Source organism: Mesocricetus auratus, unplaced genomic scaffold (genome assembly GCF_017639785.1).
Source record: "Mesocricetus auratus isolate SY011 unplaced genomic scaffold, BCM_Maur_2.0 Super-Scaffold_100006, whole genome shotgun sequence".
Lineage (NCBI taxonomy): Eukaryota > Metazoa > Chordata > Mammalia > Rodentia > Cricetidae > Mesocricetus > Mesocricetus auratus.
The window spans coordinates 100369441-100386719 of NW_024429190.1; the positions used below are offsets into that span (position 1 = coordinate 100369441).

Below are 17279 nucleotides of genomic sequence, written 5' to 3' on the forward strand. Positions count from 1 at the left end.
GTAGGCAAAGCCATGACCTGGAGCGATGGCTCAGCAGTTAAGAGCGTTTCCTACTCTTGCGGGGAATCTTGGTTTGGTTCCAGCACCAACAGTGTGGCTAACAGAGAACTGTAGCTCCAGGTGCTGGGGCTCCAACACCCTTCTCGCCTCTGTGGGCATCAGACACATACATGGTGCAATACATACATGCAGAACAATACTCATACATGTAAAATTAACAAATCTAATAATAAATACATAGAATTCATAAACCCACTTTCATTTTTCCCTAAGGAAATGATGGGCTATGTGAGGTATTACCTAAGGATGCTCACAAAAGTACAGTCATTGTGGGAAGACTAAATGTGCAATGAAAATACTTAATATTATTAACTAAAAACTAAAGCACAATGGATATATGTACATATAGAGATTAAAATATTTATATATTTAGTTAAAGCTATTTAGATGTTTTGTTTCATTTTACTTCTCCACATGGCCCCTTGTTTTTTCTTTCCTGAGACAGGGATTCATTGTGTAGCCAGTTCATGCTTACCACTTACTTGTGAATCTCCTGCCTCAGCTAGTAAGTGTTGGGATTACAGCCCATACCCAACAAGCCATGAAGATTGTGTTACATGTGCATTTTCAAGGCCCAGTAGCACAACAAAGGGATCAATCAATGCTTATGGCCAGAAATGGGCACATGAGGGCATTTATTAACTTCACTAAATCCATTCAAGATGGAACAGAAGACAGAACAAACAAATGAAAGAACATCTCTTTCTTTTTAAAACATCTTTTTGGTCATGAAGCAGTATCTAACTTCGTAATATTAAAAAGTTATTGCTAGAGCTAGAGAGATGTCTATAGTTAGGACATTGCCTTGCTCTTCAGATGATTTGAGTTAAATTCCCAGCACCTGACTTGGTCAGCTCACACCACCTGTAACTCTAGCTCCACAGGAGCTAACACATTCTTCTGGATTCTGAGGGTACCTGCACTTACATGCGTATGTCAACAGAGACAGACATATAACAAACATATAATCTAAGAACAGCAAAAATCAAATCTCTAAAAAGTACAAACTATTTCCGGTTCACTGTAGATGTGTGTCTGCATCTGAGTCTGCGCACACTAATGTAAGTCCCTAAAGAGGCAGAGATGTCTGTCTCCCTTGAGATGAACTCAGACGGTTGTGCAACACCTAATGTGGGTGCTGGGAACTGAATTCTGGTCCTCTGAAAGAGCAGTAAGCAATCTTAACTGCTGAGCCATTCCTTTAAAAAGGAATTCGTTGCTGGACATCCACAACTAAACACTGAGCTGAACTCTGGAATCCAGTTGTAGACAGAGAGGAGTGATTAGCAAAGGGGTCAAGACCAGGCTGGAGAAACCCACAAAAACTGCTGACCTGAGCAAGGGGGAGCTCATGAACCCCAGACTGATAGTTGGGAAACCAGCATAGGTCTGATCCAGACCCCCTGAACATAGATGCCAGGTTAGTCTATGGGACCTCTGGTAGTGGATCAGTATTTATCCCAAGTACACAAATGGACTTTGGGAGCCCATTCCACATAGAGGGACACTCTCTCAACCTAGACACATGGGGGAGGGCCTAGGCTTCAAATGATATCAAAGACTTTGAAGATTCCCCCATAGAAGGCCTCACCCTCCCTAGGAAGCAGAAAGGGGATGGGACAGGGGAGCGGTGGGGGGTAGGGTAGGAGGGGAGAGGGAACTGGGATTGACATGTAAAACAAGCTTGTTTCTAATTTAAAATAAAATACACTAAATTAAAAAAATACATTGCTGATTGATTTTTTTCTCTCTCCAGTGTTTCATCATTAAGACACATATAAAATAAAATGGAAGAACTAGCAACACGGTAACAAAACTACTCCTAAACTGTTGCTCTGTCTCATGAGGAAGCGCAACCACCAAAACACAGCCACACCAACCATAGGCCACTCTGGGTATACCACTGGGCCCGTTAAGTGGAACGAAAGTAAATCTGAAGATTCGGAAGGAAATCGAACTCACATTTCTTGTTTTTGTTTTAGACAAGGTCTCACTCTGTATCTTAAGCTGGTCTGGAACTCGATATGTAGCCCAGAATAGCCTCAGATTCATGGCAATCCTCCTGCCTTAGCCCCCTGTATTCTGGGATCAGAGTACCGAATCTGGCTGCATTATCCTTTGTCCAACATCAGAACAGTACTTCCTGCTTTATAATCATTAAATTCCCACAAAAGGGCCAGCAAGACAGCTCAGCAGATGAGGGCACTGCTTCCAAGGTGACAACCAGAGCTCAGTCCCCACATGCTGTCACCCATCCTGTGTATGCTATGGCATGCCATGCAAGTGTGCATACCCACACCCACAAATAAACACACAAGTGTCTTTTTAAGACCACAATAATCCTGTAAGTTAAATTCCATTGTACAAATGAGGAAAGTAAACTTGGGCATGCTGGGACATATGTAACCCAGCACTGAGGGATGCTGACATCAGAGCAGCATGGCTTTGAGTCCAGTCAATGACGCACAGTGAGATCCTGTCTCAAAAACAACCAACCTAACGCGCACACACACACACACACGCACACACGCACACCAAGAACAGCAGGGAAACTGAGGTTTAAGGTCTAAAGTGAGCTAACTGAGGGTATAGTTAATAGAAATGTCTACTTGTAACCTTTTTACCTCTAAGCTACTATGGATACATAATGACAGTAACTTCAGTTAGTCCTTAATCAGAAGGCACATGCAAGACATGATGAGGGAAGCCTTCAGAGGAAACAGTAAGACTGGTAACAACTGATGATTTAATTCTTAGCAGCTGTCCTTTTCAAGGAAATGAAGACAAAGTTCATTAAAAAAATCACTAAATGAATTTTCAAAGACAAGTAATTTAGTCAAATTCAAGAGAAATATTTTATAGCCAGATTGAAAACATTTAAAAATATAACTACTGTGTCTACCCAACTTGCTCTCAGGAGTCTGGCAATGTGAAAAGTATTAACAAACATTAATTAATAAAACTTACATTTATATTATCATTCTTAGAAAATGAATTAAGCTCACTTGCCTGGAATTATATGCCATAATATATCTAATAAATATCTGACGGAAACAAAAAGCCTTGGGCACTTGTCCAGTTTGTTCCACAAGATAAAAACCCAGCTATTGTGGTTGTTCCCATTTGTAATCTCAGTATTCAGGAGGCTGAGGCAGAAGCTCAAGGCTAAACAGAGGTACACAGTGAGAGCCTTTCTCAAAAAAAAACAAAAAAAAAACCAAAAAAAACAAAAGTAGAAATGCTGAATCAAAACAGGTTCTTCAAAACTTTCTAAATGTATTTTAAATCCATCATTTTTTAAAATCAGTAAGGTTGCACGCATCTTCTGCTGAACCTTCACCTGATTTCAAGCAAATATATTCTATTCCAGAATGCGAGAAGTACTAAGGTAGCAAGGCACTTTTCCTAAAGAAGCACCAGTCACCTTCCCCCTCGCCATGTGAAGTGCCAGTTACTCAATCAACAGATTAGAAGAGACACTTAGGTAGTGAAGTAAAGGTTATTTTAAAATCTGTTCTCATCTCACTTGAATAAGATGAAATAAATTGCATATGTACTAAAAATAGTTCACTATTCTGAAACCTAATGCTTGTTTGCCAGAACAATATTAGCATGCAAGGTCTGTGCATTCTTTCTCCTAATATGGCATCCGCTGTGCGCAAAACTTATAATGAAAGCTACGAGATATCCAAATGACACAATCTGTTTTAAAACACTTTAAAAAGCAAACAAACCTCTGGCAATACCAAATATACTAAAATCAAGCATTAAAAACTCAGAGCTTTCATTGTTTTAACTGACTAGGGTTGTGAAGCTAGTTTTAAAATCTTATGCTGGCAAAGTCTGATGAAAGTTCCATTCTAACAATGAACGCATCCCACCAGATTTATTAAACTTGTTTTCCTATGCTTAAAAGTAATGGTATGATGCTTTAAACCTTAAATTTCTTCCCTGAGCTTAACCACAGTAAAGAAAGAAAATAAGAAAGAAAGAAAGAAAGAAAGAAAGAAAGAAAGAAAGAAAGAAAGAAAGAAAGAATCTGCTTTGAAGAACTACTGGATTGTTAATTATCAAATATAACACAATTTTACATTGACAAAATTCATCACTTTTTATTTTAATCAAATTGAGGTAACAAAACAGAAAAATACTGAATATCACAAGGAATGTTAAAGATACAAAAGTTTTCAAAATAAATTTTAAGTTATTTTTCACTGCTAAAAGGTCTGCATTGTATTGACTAAAATTTTGAGATGAAAACATTGTAGAAATGAGACAGAAAGGTCAAAAGCAAACCTACCACAAGCATTTAATTTAAAACGATATATAAATGCCTACATTTTAAAAAACTTTCCTATTTTTTCTTAAAGTGGACATCCAAATATTTTATGTAATATATGATACTGTTACTAGGTTAACATTTTATACACTATAAGATATAAATTCAAGGCTAAAATATAGCACCTTTAACAATTTTAACTAACTTTCATTATCCAAAGTAACTGTCAGACCAGAGGAAACAGGAAACCAACCTTTTGAAAGCTTTGATTCTTCTGCCACTTTGGTTAGATGCCCCTGGACAATCAGCTTCTCTGCCAAAGAAAATAAGTGTTACTACCCAAGCTCAACAGAGCCGCATTCCCTGAGTGGAGCAGGGCAACACATTCCATGACCAAATTTAAAGACGATAGCACTACCCCTGTGACCAAGCCTCAACAAAAAGCTTGACCCTAGGAACGGAGCTAGAGAACTGAACTCACTAGAACAATCAAATTGACCCAGAGAACTGGTAAAGATTATACCTCCTGTTTTCATTAGATACCATCATTTTGTAAAACCTAGACCTTTGTAAAAGGAAACAAAAGAAACAAACATTGTGATCTCTTTATGTATGAGCATTAAATTGAAATAAAGGAATTCTGAGAAGGTGGTTCACTTAAAAGAAGAGAAACAATGCTGTACAGATAGTTCACTCTTTCCTGTCGATACAATTAGCATAGATCAAGAAAATGGATGATTTTAGAAGAGCTAGCCATCCTTAAGAAATAAAAAATAACTGTACTTTACTGAGTACTCTCTGTAAGCATTTCATACATCTTTACAACTTACTTGAAGTTATCTTTTCACATTCTGCATTTCAATGAGGCAGGTAATATAACTATTCTGCATATTTCATTCTTTACTCCTGTATACCAGCTTTGCACTCTGAGAAACAATGTTTCTGTTCTTTGACTATTCAGCTTAGTCTTCACTCACTAATCAATGACTGAATAACACAATCACCAACCCAACCTCTTGGTTGCCCAAATCCACAGCTCCTTCTCATTCCTTACAAGTTGTTTATCTGCCTTCCTTAAAAACAAAGATAAGGTTCTTAGGAGGGAAGGGTAGTAGGGACTGAAGTCTTGTATAAAACAGGCAAATACTTAATCACTGAGCAATATTCCCAGCCCTCTTTGTAAATTTTGTTTTGAGACCTAAGTTGCCTACACTGGCCTTGAACTTGTGATTCTCCTCCTTCACCCTCCAAGGTAGTTAGGAATACAGACCCATGCCACCAGAACCAATTTCACAGACGAACTGAAGAGGCACTAGTCCTGCAAGACATGAGGCCTGGCCTGCCCATTGTCTGTCTTACTCTACTCCACTCCCAAAATGCACTTCCTAACCATTTTCCCATTATTTACATTTGCATTTATTTATTTGGTTGGCTGGTTGGTTGTTTGGGTTTTTTGAGGCAATGTGTCACTACAGAGCCCAGGGTACCATGGAACTCAAAGTCTTTCTGCCCCACCCTCAAAGTGATGATATTAACAGGCTTTATTTCTTTCCTTACACAACATTCAGCATACTAAACACTTTTTAAAAGTGATACATGTATTTTTTTCAGTATAAGTTCTCACAAAAACAAAATTCCTGACATCACACATCTCTCCATCCCTCCCTTCCCCCGCTTTTTGTTTTTTGTTTGTTTGTTTGTTTGTTTAAAGATACGGTCTTAACTATGTAATCCAGGCTGGCCTCCAATTTTAGATCCTCCTGCCTCAACCTCCCAAGTACTTATTTTACTGTATCTCACCTGGCTTTTCTCAGCATTTTAGTTTCACCGCCTTGGTCTCAACTGTACTCTGCACTGTAACTCTGACCCTGATTCCAAATCTTTGTTTTATTCTTTTTATTACTGTAACATAACTTCTGATAATTTCAAGAAAAGGAACGGACAAGGGGTAAGTGATTGTCACTCTTTTCCTCTGAAATGCTAGTTTTCTACGAATACTCTGATAGTTATCTGACAGTTTAACTAGGCCCCATGAAACTACTTAACTTCCGGGTTTGAAAACTGCACTGCCCTGCTGTTTCCTAGCTTCCACTTGGGGGAGTCCAACCATGATTGTCCCAGCGATGAGTCCTGTCCATCATGGGTGGTAAGGATTTCTAGTGCTTACAATGCCAGATCTGCCTGTTCTTTCTCAGTACCTGGGGGTGACACCTCCCACCTCTGTGGCACTAAGAAAGGTCTGTAAGACCTAGGTTAGCCAGGGCCAAAGCATTTAAGAGAAGACAGGAGTTTCCGACTTCTCACTCACGCCCACCCCACAGTACAGGAACCCCAGAATCATCTTTCTGAGATAGCAACATCATGGTGAAGACTATTAACTTTCATAAACCCCAAGGAACGATGTGGCACAATGTTCTCTCATCACAACAGACAAGCAGCGTAAATGAGAAACAAATGCTTGGCAGATTAAGCTATTAAGAATCCAGAGATGGTTCAGTGGCTAAGAGCAAGAGCTCTTCAGAGGAGCGGGTTCCATCCCCATCATCAGCATGGTGGCATGCCCACAGTACTCAAGCCCAGGGGACCTGACACGCTCTTCTGGCCTCAGTGAGCACCAGGCATGCACATACTACAAGCACATACATGCAGGCAAAATAATCACACATACAAAATACAAATAAATCTAAGATGCTGAAAGACACTTAAGAAAGTGCTCAACATCCTTAACCATCAGGGAAATATGAATCAAAACAACTCTGAGATACCATCTTACTCCTGTCAGAATCAAAAACACCAATGCACTGTACCTTTTAGTAATAAAAATCATCTTTTCCTTGTTATACAGAAATACCTAAGTTTCTGAAAAAATAATTGTTAAAAAAGCTTTCTTCTGCTTTATATATTTCCCCTGATTCTTCCCTGATCACATTTCCTGTTTCTCTCATATTCAAACCTGGCAGAATTTTAGAAGCATGAACAGGACACATGGCAGTGCAGTAGACCTGTGAGTACTGGTACCTGTATGGACCAGTGAAGGAAGCAAATGGCATACTATTCTTTAGGTAATCCATATCCTTGCTTAAAGCGCCTCCGCTCCTGAGCTCCTAGTGCCTTTGGTGTCTAGACTGTGGGTTTAACTTACCTATTCCCTGAAGAGTAGGAAACAGAGAAGAATCCCAAATCTCTTGCATGTGATTTGGGGGGGGGGAGGATTCCAAAATTTTGTTGGCACCTATGGCTTGCTGTAGCCTTTTCTTCTATTCTCTTTGTCTTCGTGATCTTCTGAGTCTGTTGTTGTAAATGCTTTCACTCGATGTATTTAATCAAACATTTACAACTGCCTTCTAACTCTCTTACTTCTGGGCACCTCCGATCACTCCCATCCGTCTGACCATTCCTTTCTTAGACTCTCACGGCCGCTTTCTCCATCTGGCTAATTTAAATATGTATACTTGGGCCCCAAGATTTTTGTTAATGTCAATAAAACTCATTTTTTCATAGCCTTTATTACTTGCAATTGAACTATTTCTATTTTTGGTTGTGAGCCTAGCCTTTAACGGCTGAGCCATCTCTCCAGCCCGACAATTGAACTATTTCTAAAGGTTGGTGGCAAGTCACATGTTCTCTTACTTTCCAGAACATAATCTAGTCTCTACTTTCTAGATATCTTCACCCAGAATCCCACAGAAACAAGGACTAAAGCTGAATTTCTATTGTCTTCCTTTCTTCTAAATAATACTGGTGTCCTTCCTCTCCTTACAATGTTCTTTATCTAAATCCCTTTGACAGGATGCTGCAGCTGCCCGTTATGTCTACCTTCTTCAATTCACTAAAAATTACTGGTGGGTCTGCTGAGAGAAGGGCTGCTCGCTCCTGTCTTGCTCCTCCTCTGTGGATTGAGGCAGGGTCTCTTCCTGGACGCCGTGTTGTCCTAGTCTACTCAGTGCTATGACTGCAGGCGTGTGCCATCACATCTGGGTATCTATCTCCACGTGTAAGCTGTATGCATTTAGTGTGAACACACACAGAAGAACACTATTTTAAAAGATAAGTGTTGGGGCTGGAGAGATGACTCAGCAATTAAGAAAACTGGCTACTCTTCCAGAGGGCCCAGGTTCAATTCCCAACACCCACATGGCAGCTCGTAACTGTCTGTAACTATACTTCCATGGGATCAAACACCCTCGGACATGAATGCAGACAAAACACCGATGCACAGAAAATAAAATTAAATTGAATCTCTAAAAGAAAAAAAGGATAGGTGTTTACAAAGTGAATGTTGATGCCAGCCCTCCATATTCTCCTTTCCTTCCCCCCAGCAAAGGCCAGGCTTGCCTGGCTTTCATAACCCTCACTCTTTCACATTTATGTGTCTCCTCCACATTGGGTTTTGAGGGATGCTTTCTCACTGTTGCTGGTGCTCACCACTCAGCTAGGCCAGCCGGCCAATACAACACGAGTCTTCCTGGCTTTGCCTCCCCGCCTCTGGGATTTCCGGGATGTGCCACCATGCCGGGTCTTTAACCCTGCTGCTAGACATCCTTCTGGTCTTTATGCTTTACAACAAGCACTTTACCAACTGAGCTACCTATCTCCCTGTGCTCTCTCTCACATTCTTGAGTCACACTGCCCAAACATATCTGACTAAACGCAATGTGAATGGTTTTAAACTGCCTATAAATCAAATGCTATACTGTGTATTCTTACAAATCAGTTTCTTTCATACAATAGATTACAGTGCATCTATTCACTTATATTGAAAGTCTTCTAGATTGTTTCCAGTTTTGAATATTATAAACACTGCTCCTGCAAACATCCTTGAATTTTAATCTGATACATCTCCTTGGGCACTTCTACAAGGAGCTCATTCTAGGGAACAGAATTGACAACATAATTTTAACTACATAATTTTAACAACTAAGTATTTAGTTAAGCTAGAAAGTATAGGATAATACAATTACAAAATCTACCAGATTACCAAAACATAATAGATGAGAACTAAACTTTTTCTTGGTTCGCAAGAAGAAATTATGTACCACATTACTGTGTGGTACAAAATAAAAATAAAGAACAAAATAGTGTACCAAAAAGAAGACTAACAGAGCCGCAGGTGTGCAAACACACCAGCCATCAAAATTCTGTAAATGGCATATATACTGGCAATTAAAAAGCGAAACTCTATAGATTCTGAAAAAAAAATAGTAGAGTAACATGAGAAAACAAAGCTAGTCCAGCTGGCTTGCCAAGCTACATGCCTGGGATAAAGAATGAGGAGACAGGGTACTGAAGGAAAAGTTTCTGCTAACATCTCCCCACAGTTCCAAACATATATGTATCTCCTCCCTCCTGGTTCACAGAGTATGTGATTATGTGCCAAGATTAGACAGCACCCAGGAAATACAATCTCAACTAAGTTCCAGAAATATGTCATGAGGTACAACCACCTCATTTTGCAAATGAAGGAGTTAAGACTAAAGGAGGTTAAATTGCTAGTAGTCATACTGTCGTTGAAAAACCCTATCAAGATTCCTCTCATAACATCATAAATGCTAGTAGTCATACTGTCGTCGAAAAACTCTATCAAGATTCCTCTCATAACATCATAAATGCTAGGAGTCATACTGTCGTTGAAAAACCCTATCAAGATTCCTCTTATAACATCATAAATGCTAGGAGTCATACTGTCGTCGAAAAACTCTATCAAGATTCCTCTCATAACATCATAAATGCTAGGAGTCATACTGTCGTCGAAAAACTCTATCAAGATTCCTCTCATAACATCATAAATGGAAATGAGGCAAAGTCACCCGCAGGGTTGTTTTTTAAAAAGCAATACCAAGAATAAACATATTAGACTAAACATCAGGATGTAATTAGTTAGCATTCAACGTCAGCTAGCAAAAGGCAACTCACTAGCAGAAGCACAGCTTCAGAACTTCATAGAAGGGCTCCGTGTTTGCATTTTAATAATTCAGATACCTGTAGTGCTATCCATTTCTAGTGTAGTAAAATTAATTAAAGCAATTCTTGCTATAGAAGGCATTCTGGAAGCTGTTTTAAAACAGGGGATATTGAGGGGGGTTGGGGGAGGGCACGGGAGGAGGGGAGGGAAACGGAGAGGGACCTGGAACTGACTGACTTGTGAAGCAACCTTGTTTCTAATCTAAATTTAAATTTAAAAAGAAAAAAAAATAAATACAAGAAAGAAAGAAAGAAAGAAAGAAAGAAAGAAAGAAAGAAAGAAAGAAAGAAAGAAAGAAAGGGATTCAGAACTCAAAGACAGATGACAACATGGTGGAAACAGACCAATTTCAAGAACCGAAGGATTGTTTCTGCAAACATAGCACTGGAATGAATTTACAATTGCTCTCTTCCAGCCATTCAAGCATTAAAATTCCTGTCAACAAAAACTAGTCCACACAAGGAAAACATTGAAACATGTTCCTGCTCATTGACTTCTACAAAACCAAGCTACTCCTCTCACACGGGTTCGCGCAGGCTCACTGGAATATCTCCCAATATACTAAACAGAGATGAAGAGGCCAATGGAAGCGAACCATGCGCTTGTCTTAGTTTTTAAGACACTGACTTTATGCTACACAAGTCCAGTAAATAATAAAGACAAGGTATTTGACATTTGCTTTTAAAAAGACGGCAAACAGGAATCTGAAATACTCCTGCACACTGAATATATACTTTGTGACACCTAGCCTCTTGAAAACAGTGAGAGAGATTGTGTATGGCTGTCAATACGTAATTCCAAACTACTCTAAAACTCTTCTGATAAGTTTGCCTGAACAAGGTCTTTGCTGAATCTCCTTGCTTGTGGCAATACTCATTAAACTTAATGTCTGCAATGGTTGCTTGCCATAAAAAATGACCCCTTTAACAACAGCAAGGCTCAAGGTAACCCTTCCTCTAGTAATCATACATTTAGGAGCCAAATTAATCTGGAAATTTTGAGAAGACATCTGGAATCATCAAAAGCAAACTGCTGCTACCTAAAATTCAGAGACCACATTCTAACAAAAAGCCCTCTCTCAGTCAGAACAGAAATGAGCCTTTCACGTTTTGCCCTAAAAATGCAATAGATTCCGATGCATACAACCCTTGTGTTTTGTTTTGTTTCCTGATCTTTGCTCTGCCTTTTGTATACAAGAATAAGGTTTATATTCTGACTTTTCTTCTGTGAACCACAGGTTCAGTATTTTCCCATACAGTCACAGAGTCTGCACAAACATCACATGATTAGTTCATATTCTTATTGACAGGATTTGCTGTAACTTCTATAACTTCTGTTTTCTTAATGTTTTTGGTGCATTTTCCCACATAAGCATAATATAATTTTAAAAATCCCTAAACAGATTTAAAATAAACAGTAATACTTTAAATGTGTAATATAAAATAGACATTTAAAAAGGTTTTCTGTTTCCTTTTTTAAATAGGCAAGTGATAAGAACAAGGACTAAGACCTTCATTTGTTACAAAATAAGGACTTCTGAAAATCACAACTCAGCAATAAACAGTCCTCCAATAGTCCTGTCATTTCCTGAGTTTTAAATACAAATTCTAAAAGCTCAAAAAATAGTGTAAAAGTAGCATTACATATAATAAAAGTATAAAATGTCTTCTAGGGTCTGGGTTTAAAATTGTGTCCTCTTGCTGATTTCAGTGGCTATGGATTATCTTGCCCCACAGAAATCACTGTGCCAGTTCCCTAAGTGAGATACAGTGATCAAAAGGTTTAAAAAAAAAAAACACCAATTTTGGTTCACAAGTATTAAGAGTATAGAAAGATGCTACATTTATTAAATAAGCTACCTTAAATAGCTCTAAATTTTATTACAGCATCTAAAACTGAAGGGGGGGAACAGGAGCTCTTCTAAGCATTCAATGCTATTACACATTTTTCTAAATATCCCCCCAGGAGTTATAACTGGGACCCACTGGAAGTATATGCTCTAAATTAAGGTATGGCCCCTATAACCTCCAGTGGTCCCAGAGTTAAGAATGGGGTAAACATATATACATGGACAGTCACAAAATAAGAGATGGATAAAAACCTGGAAAACCATTCATTTCAAAGGGAGAAGAAAGAAAAACATTCTTGAGAGTATTTGCCTGACAGGAAAGGATACTCATATAAGCACGGCTCTGGTATAAATGGTGACCTTTACTTGTTACTAACAATACCAAAAATGTCATAACTGTTAGAGAGTTAAGATGCCATATGGTTTTCAAATAAAAGGGTCTCACAACATTTTGTTTAGAACTCAGGAGGGGTCTAAATCTCCAATAGCCAGACTACCGTAAGTATTCCTAAAGACAGCCTTTGGGACTTGCAAACGGTGGTCAGTCAAACCAGAGTGTCAGACAACCCATCCCCTAAAATAAAAGGGGTCATACTATGCCGAGGGCCATCTTAGGAACCGAGAGCCCCAAAAGACTATTCGGCTTTTATTGGCTTCGTTTAATCTAAGAAATGTATTTAAGAATCTCAAAATTCAATCCGTGATAGAACTAGAACTTAAATAAAGAAGCCATATTACCACTATTTCTTCATCAAGAAAGGTTAGATGTGAACTGCAGAAATGGTTCAGCAGTTAAGAGCACTCTGTCTGCTCTTGCAGAGGACCTAGGGTGGATTCCCAGCACCCACATGGCAGTTTACAACTCTGTAACTCTAGCTTCAGAGGATCTGAAGTCTTCCTCTGGCCTATAAAAGCATTGCACACACATGGGGCACAGACACACACATGGGCAAAACAAATTCACACACACACACACACACACACACACACACACACACACAAAACAATTTTAGCAAGATAAAGTTAGGCACTTCACACCCCAAGCAGTCTGTTTTATTCCCCTGATGAGCGACTTTTAATCAACAAGTTTGAAATCCTTCCTAGGTGTTTCTGCATGTGTTTGTATAGTGCCCACCAATATGAGATGTTCTGCTCCATATGTGAAGGCAACTGCAATAAGATTATTTTGCTCAAAAAAGAGAAACTAATAAAGTTGCTGATGCCTGAAGATAGTTACTTGCATACTTGTACTACAACAAATACATTGATTCCCACGTTTTCCCTCTGACGTCATAATTTCAGTCCCTGGTTTCATTAAGACCAGTGTGAAAAACACTCTGTACTCACTCTGGTACTCTATGAACTGGTGAATAAAAGTGCGGTCCTCGCCACTCTTTGAAAGCAAGTGCTCTAATAAAGAAAGAAAGACCTTTAAGGATATAGTTTGTTGCTGTCTTGAAATAAACAACAACAGCAAAGGTTTAAAAAATGAAATATTTAACATAGGTAACTGAAAAGGACTAATAAAGTTGAATATATTTTAACACATATTTTGGAGTTAAAAAACTGAAAGCTGTAATTTAAATAATCACTACTTTACTCTGAATGACTGACTAGCTTTTAAAGGTGCAGTCTTTACCCAGAGAGCTGAAAAAACAAACAAAACAAATATATTGCTTTAAAAAGCTTTTTCTACTTTTCATATGTACCTTTCTCCATAAAAGGTTTGTAAATCCTCTTAAGTGATTTTTGTGGTTTTACTATTGAATTAGTTTCAGGTTCTAACAGTCTCTCTTTAAAGCTGCTGGTCTTAGATGTGAAAGGTAAAAATTGTAAGAATATGTAATATCAGTCAGGCACGGGAGCACATGCCTGAAATTCCAACAGGCAGGAGGGTGCGGGAGAGGACTGGCCTGAGGTGGGACCAGCATGGGCTGCAGTGACTGTCAAGAGAACTTGGGCTGAGATAGGAGCTGATGCAAATCTACATCTAAATGCATGTGTGCACGTGTGACGTGGAAGTAGGAAGGACTGTGTAGGGTGAGGGAGCAGCCTAAAAGGAGAAAGAATAGGAAGGGTAAAGGGAGGAGAAAACGGCAAGTACGTATGATCTAGCTTAAAGTCACTTCTTTATGAAAGCAAAAGGAACACTGGCGAAAGGAGGAGAATTAGTGAACAGGGAAATAAGGAAAGGCAAACATGCATAAAAATGCATAAACCTTCATGAATGCTTACCAAAAAATTTAAAACCTACTTGGAACCAAACCTGAACATACCTAAAGGACACTTCTCTGAAACCAAATTTCAGACGAATACTAACCAATTTCTGGTGACTCTTACTAAAAATAGGTTCCCAGTTAGTGGAACTGTCTGGGAAAGATTAGGAGGTGTGGCCTTTTGGATGAGGTGTGTCACTTGGGGTGAGCTTTAAGGTTTCAAATGCCCCCCAGGCCCTGTCCCACACTCTCTTGGCACGCGATCTGCAGATCAGATGTGAGCTGTCGGCTACTTCTCCACCACCATGATGACACACGCCCATCCTCTCCAACTGTAACCCAATCAAATGCTTTCTTTGTAGCTGCCCTAGGGTCACGGTCCAGCTCTGCACAGCAATAGAACAGTAACCTCAACACCCACTGCTACTCACTAAGCTAAAGATCGCCCTCTGTCTACTCTAGTTTTATATGTAGGAACCCACAAAGGTCAGAAAAGAATGCTGGATCCCCTGAAGCTAGAGTTACAGGTAGTTGGGAGCTGCCATGTTGGTTCTAGGAATCAAACCTGGATCCTCTGGTAGAGCAGTAAGTGTTCTTAACCATTTTCCATCTTTCCAATGCCCTATGTACTCTATTTTTAATATCTGAACCCAACCCTGAAAATATTTAGCAGAGTGGATTAGATAAAGTGTTATTAAAGTAAAAATGTAAATATATATGTGTCATATCTACAAAAGCACCTTTTACATGCATTAAGACAACATTGTCACAATCTATATAAAGCATTTCAAGTATAACACTTAATAGTCTATTACTTGAATTCAGGTCGTTAGAAATTAAGGTGACACAACTACAGAACATATTACTGGTGATCCAAAGGAATTCAGATGTTTATTGGATGGAAAACTAGTCTCTATGCTATTGGTTAAAGCTAAACAAATGGAGAAAATGGGAAACATGGAAGCATAACATAAAAAGCCATTCTATTTAGAATGAATCTTTTATACAAATGAGTTTCCATGGGTTCAGTTTTCTTTATTACCCATGTTGTAGCTATGCTACTGTAACCATTAACTGCACATGCCACTAAGCATTTAAATGTGGCAAGCATAAAATAAATACATGATTTCAAATACCTACTAAGGAAAATAAATGTGAAATGCTTCATTAATAATCCTTAAATGCAGGTTATATGTTTAAATAACATTTCTGATATTATTGGTTAAATAAAATTTAGTATTAAAATGAGTTTTACTTGCTTCCTTTTAAACCTTACTGTAGTTACCAGAAAATTTTAAATTTTACAGTTGCCCTCATATTGCTTCTAGACAGCCCTGTTTACGCTAATATATGTTAAAATAATCCTATTTTTAAAAGCAAAAGTTTATGGTACAAAGTCTGTGCTTGTAAGAAAGTTAAGTCATTTCAGAAAGAGTTCACTGGCAGAAGTATGAACTGTACGATCTCTAGATACTGCTGCCAGTTCTCTTATACCTACACTTAATATTCTACTACTTGAAGGATGATGCTTGAAAAGGTAAAGAAATAGCTGCACACACGTGAAAGCTTACTTTCACAACGCCCTCCTAGCCGCTCTCATGCTACTCCAAGACCCAACTGTTCAACAGTGGAGCAATAGCTTTAGCGAGCAACTTCTCATAACAATATACAGTTTTGATATTAGATTAAGGAGGCTATGACTATTTGTAATAGGAATACAGTGTGTTAGTCTAAATTTTCTGGCAAAAAAATTACACGGCAATTTGACAACTCTACTTAAAAGATGGTTTTATATATATATTAAGATTCCTAACTGAGTTAATAAAAGTTCTCAGCTTACATTAATGTAACACTTGACACATATTCAAGGAAAATATGGATTTCAAGTAGTCAAAAAAAACAAGCAAAATAATAGTAGAAAAACAAAAGCATTAAAGGAAAGACTTGCTCATTTAACAAAAATTTGCTAAATACTTTTAATAAATAGCAACTAAAAGTTTTAGCAAAATGAATATCAATATAAACTACACCTTTAAAATTTCTCGAAACCTCAAATCTGAAGAACTTAGGCATTTTACAAAACACATAGAGCAGTCAAATAGCAATGAATAATTTTTTCTCAAGAAACTAACATGTATACTACATGCAATATTAGACTTGACCATATAGCTCACATACACACGATTACCTGGACCTGCTTTGGCAGTCACTGTAAGAACTTTTTCCCTTTTTGAATGCTGGGATTGAACCCAGGGCATAAACTAGGAAAACTCATGAAGCTACATCTGCAGCTCATCCATTTTTATTTAAAGCAAATCAAAGGAAACTATTTCTTAACTGTGACCTCTTGCCATGAATGATAAGGATGTACCCTGATATGCGGAAAACAGTTTCATTACAAGTTTTATTTCTGATCTTGATATCTTACACTAACTTCTGTGTATTAAAATGAGATGATAAACACATCAGTGTGCACTGAAAATGACTTCACTCCTTTAGTACTCCAAACACGCAATGTTAAGACTAAGTACATAGCTGCAGTTGGTACTCAGTGAATCTTAGAGGGAAGAGTCTTAAAACTTCAGAGCTATAAAAGCCATCGATCTAAAAGTGTCCCATTTGCTGGGCGTGGTGGTTCATGTCTTTGATCTCAGCATGGGGGGCAGAGGCAGGCAGATCTCTGTGAGCTCTCTGCCAGCCTGATTTATAAAGTTAGTTCTAGACAAGTCAAGGTGACACAGTGAAACTCTGCATAAAAAAAAGAAAAACAAAGAACAACAGGAAAACTTATACAGTGGCTGTAAGTTTTTGGTCAACTGAGATCTGCTACCCAGAAAAAAAAGGGTGAAAGAAACAAAAACTACCAAAAGATTTTTCCGTTTAGAGAAATGCCTAATCTTATTCTCTGATAAA

At 38.3% G+C, this 17279-nt stretch overlaps 1 protein-coding gene across 17 annotated transcripts in view; it reads right to left on the minus strand.

Moving 5' to 3' along the window:
• Positions 1-17279, minus strand: part of LOC101833521 (sarcolemma associated protein) — a 124617-nt gene that overhangs the window by 27228 nt on the left and 80110 nt on the right. For 10 of the 17 annotated variants that reach the window (XM_040747764.1, XM_013118811.3, XM_040747762.1 and 7 more), the window contains 2 exons: positions 13498-13560; positions 4593-4652 (listed from right to left, as the gene is read on the minus strand). In XM_040747764.1, the coding sequence (XP_040603698.1) occupies positions 4593-4652; positions 13498-13560 (123 nt within the window). The remainder of the gene's footprint in view (positions 1-4592; positions 4653-13497; positions 13561-17279) is intronic. The other 7 variants (XM_040747766.1, XM_005077672.4, XM_013118816.3 and 4 more) reach the window with 1 other exon arrangement.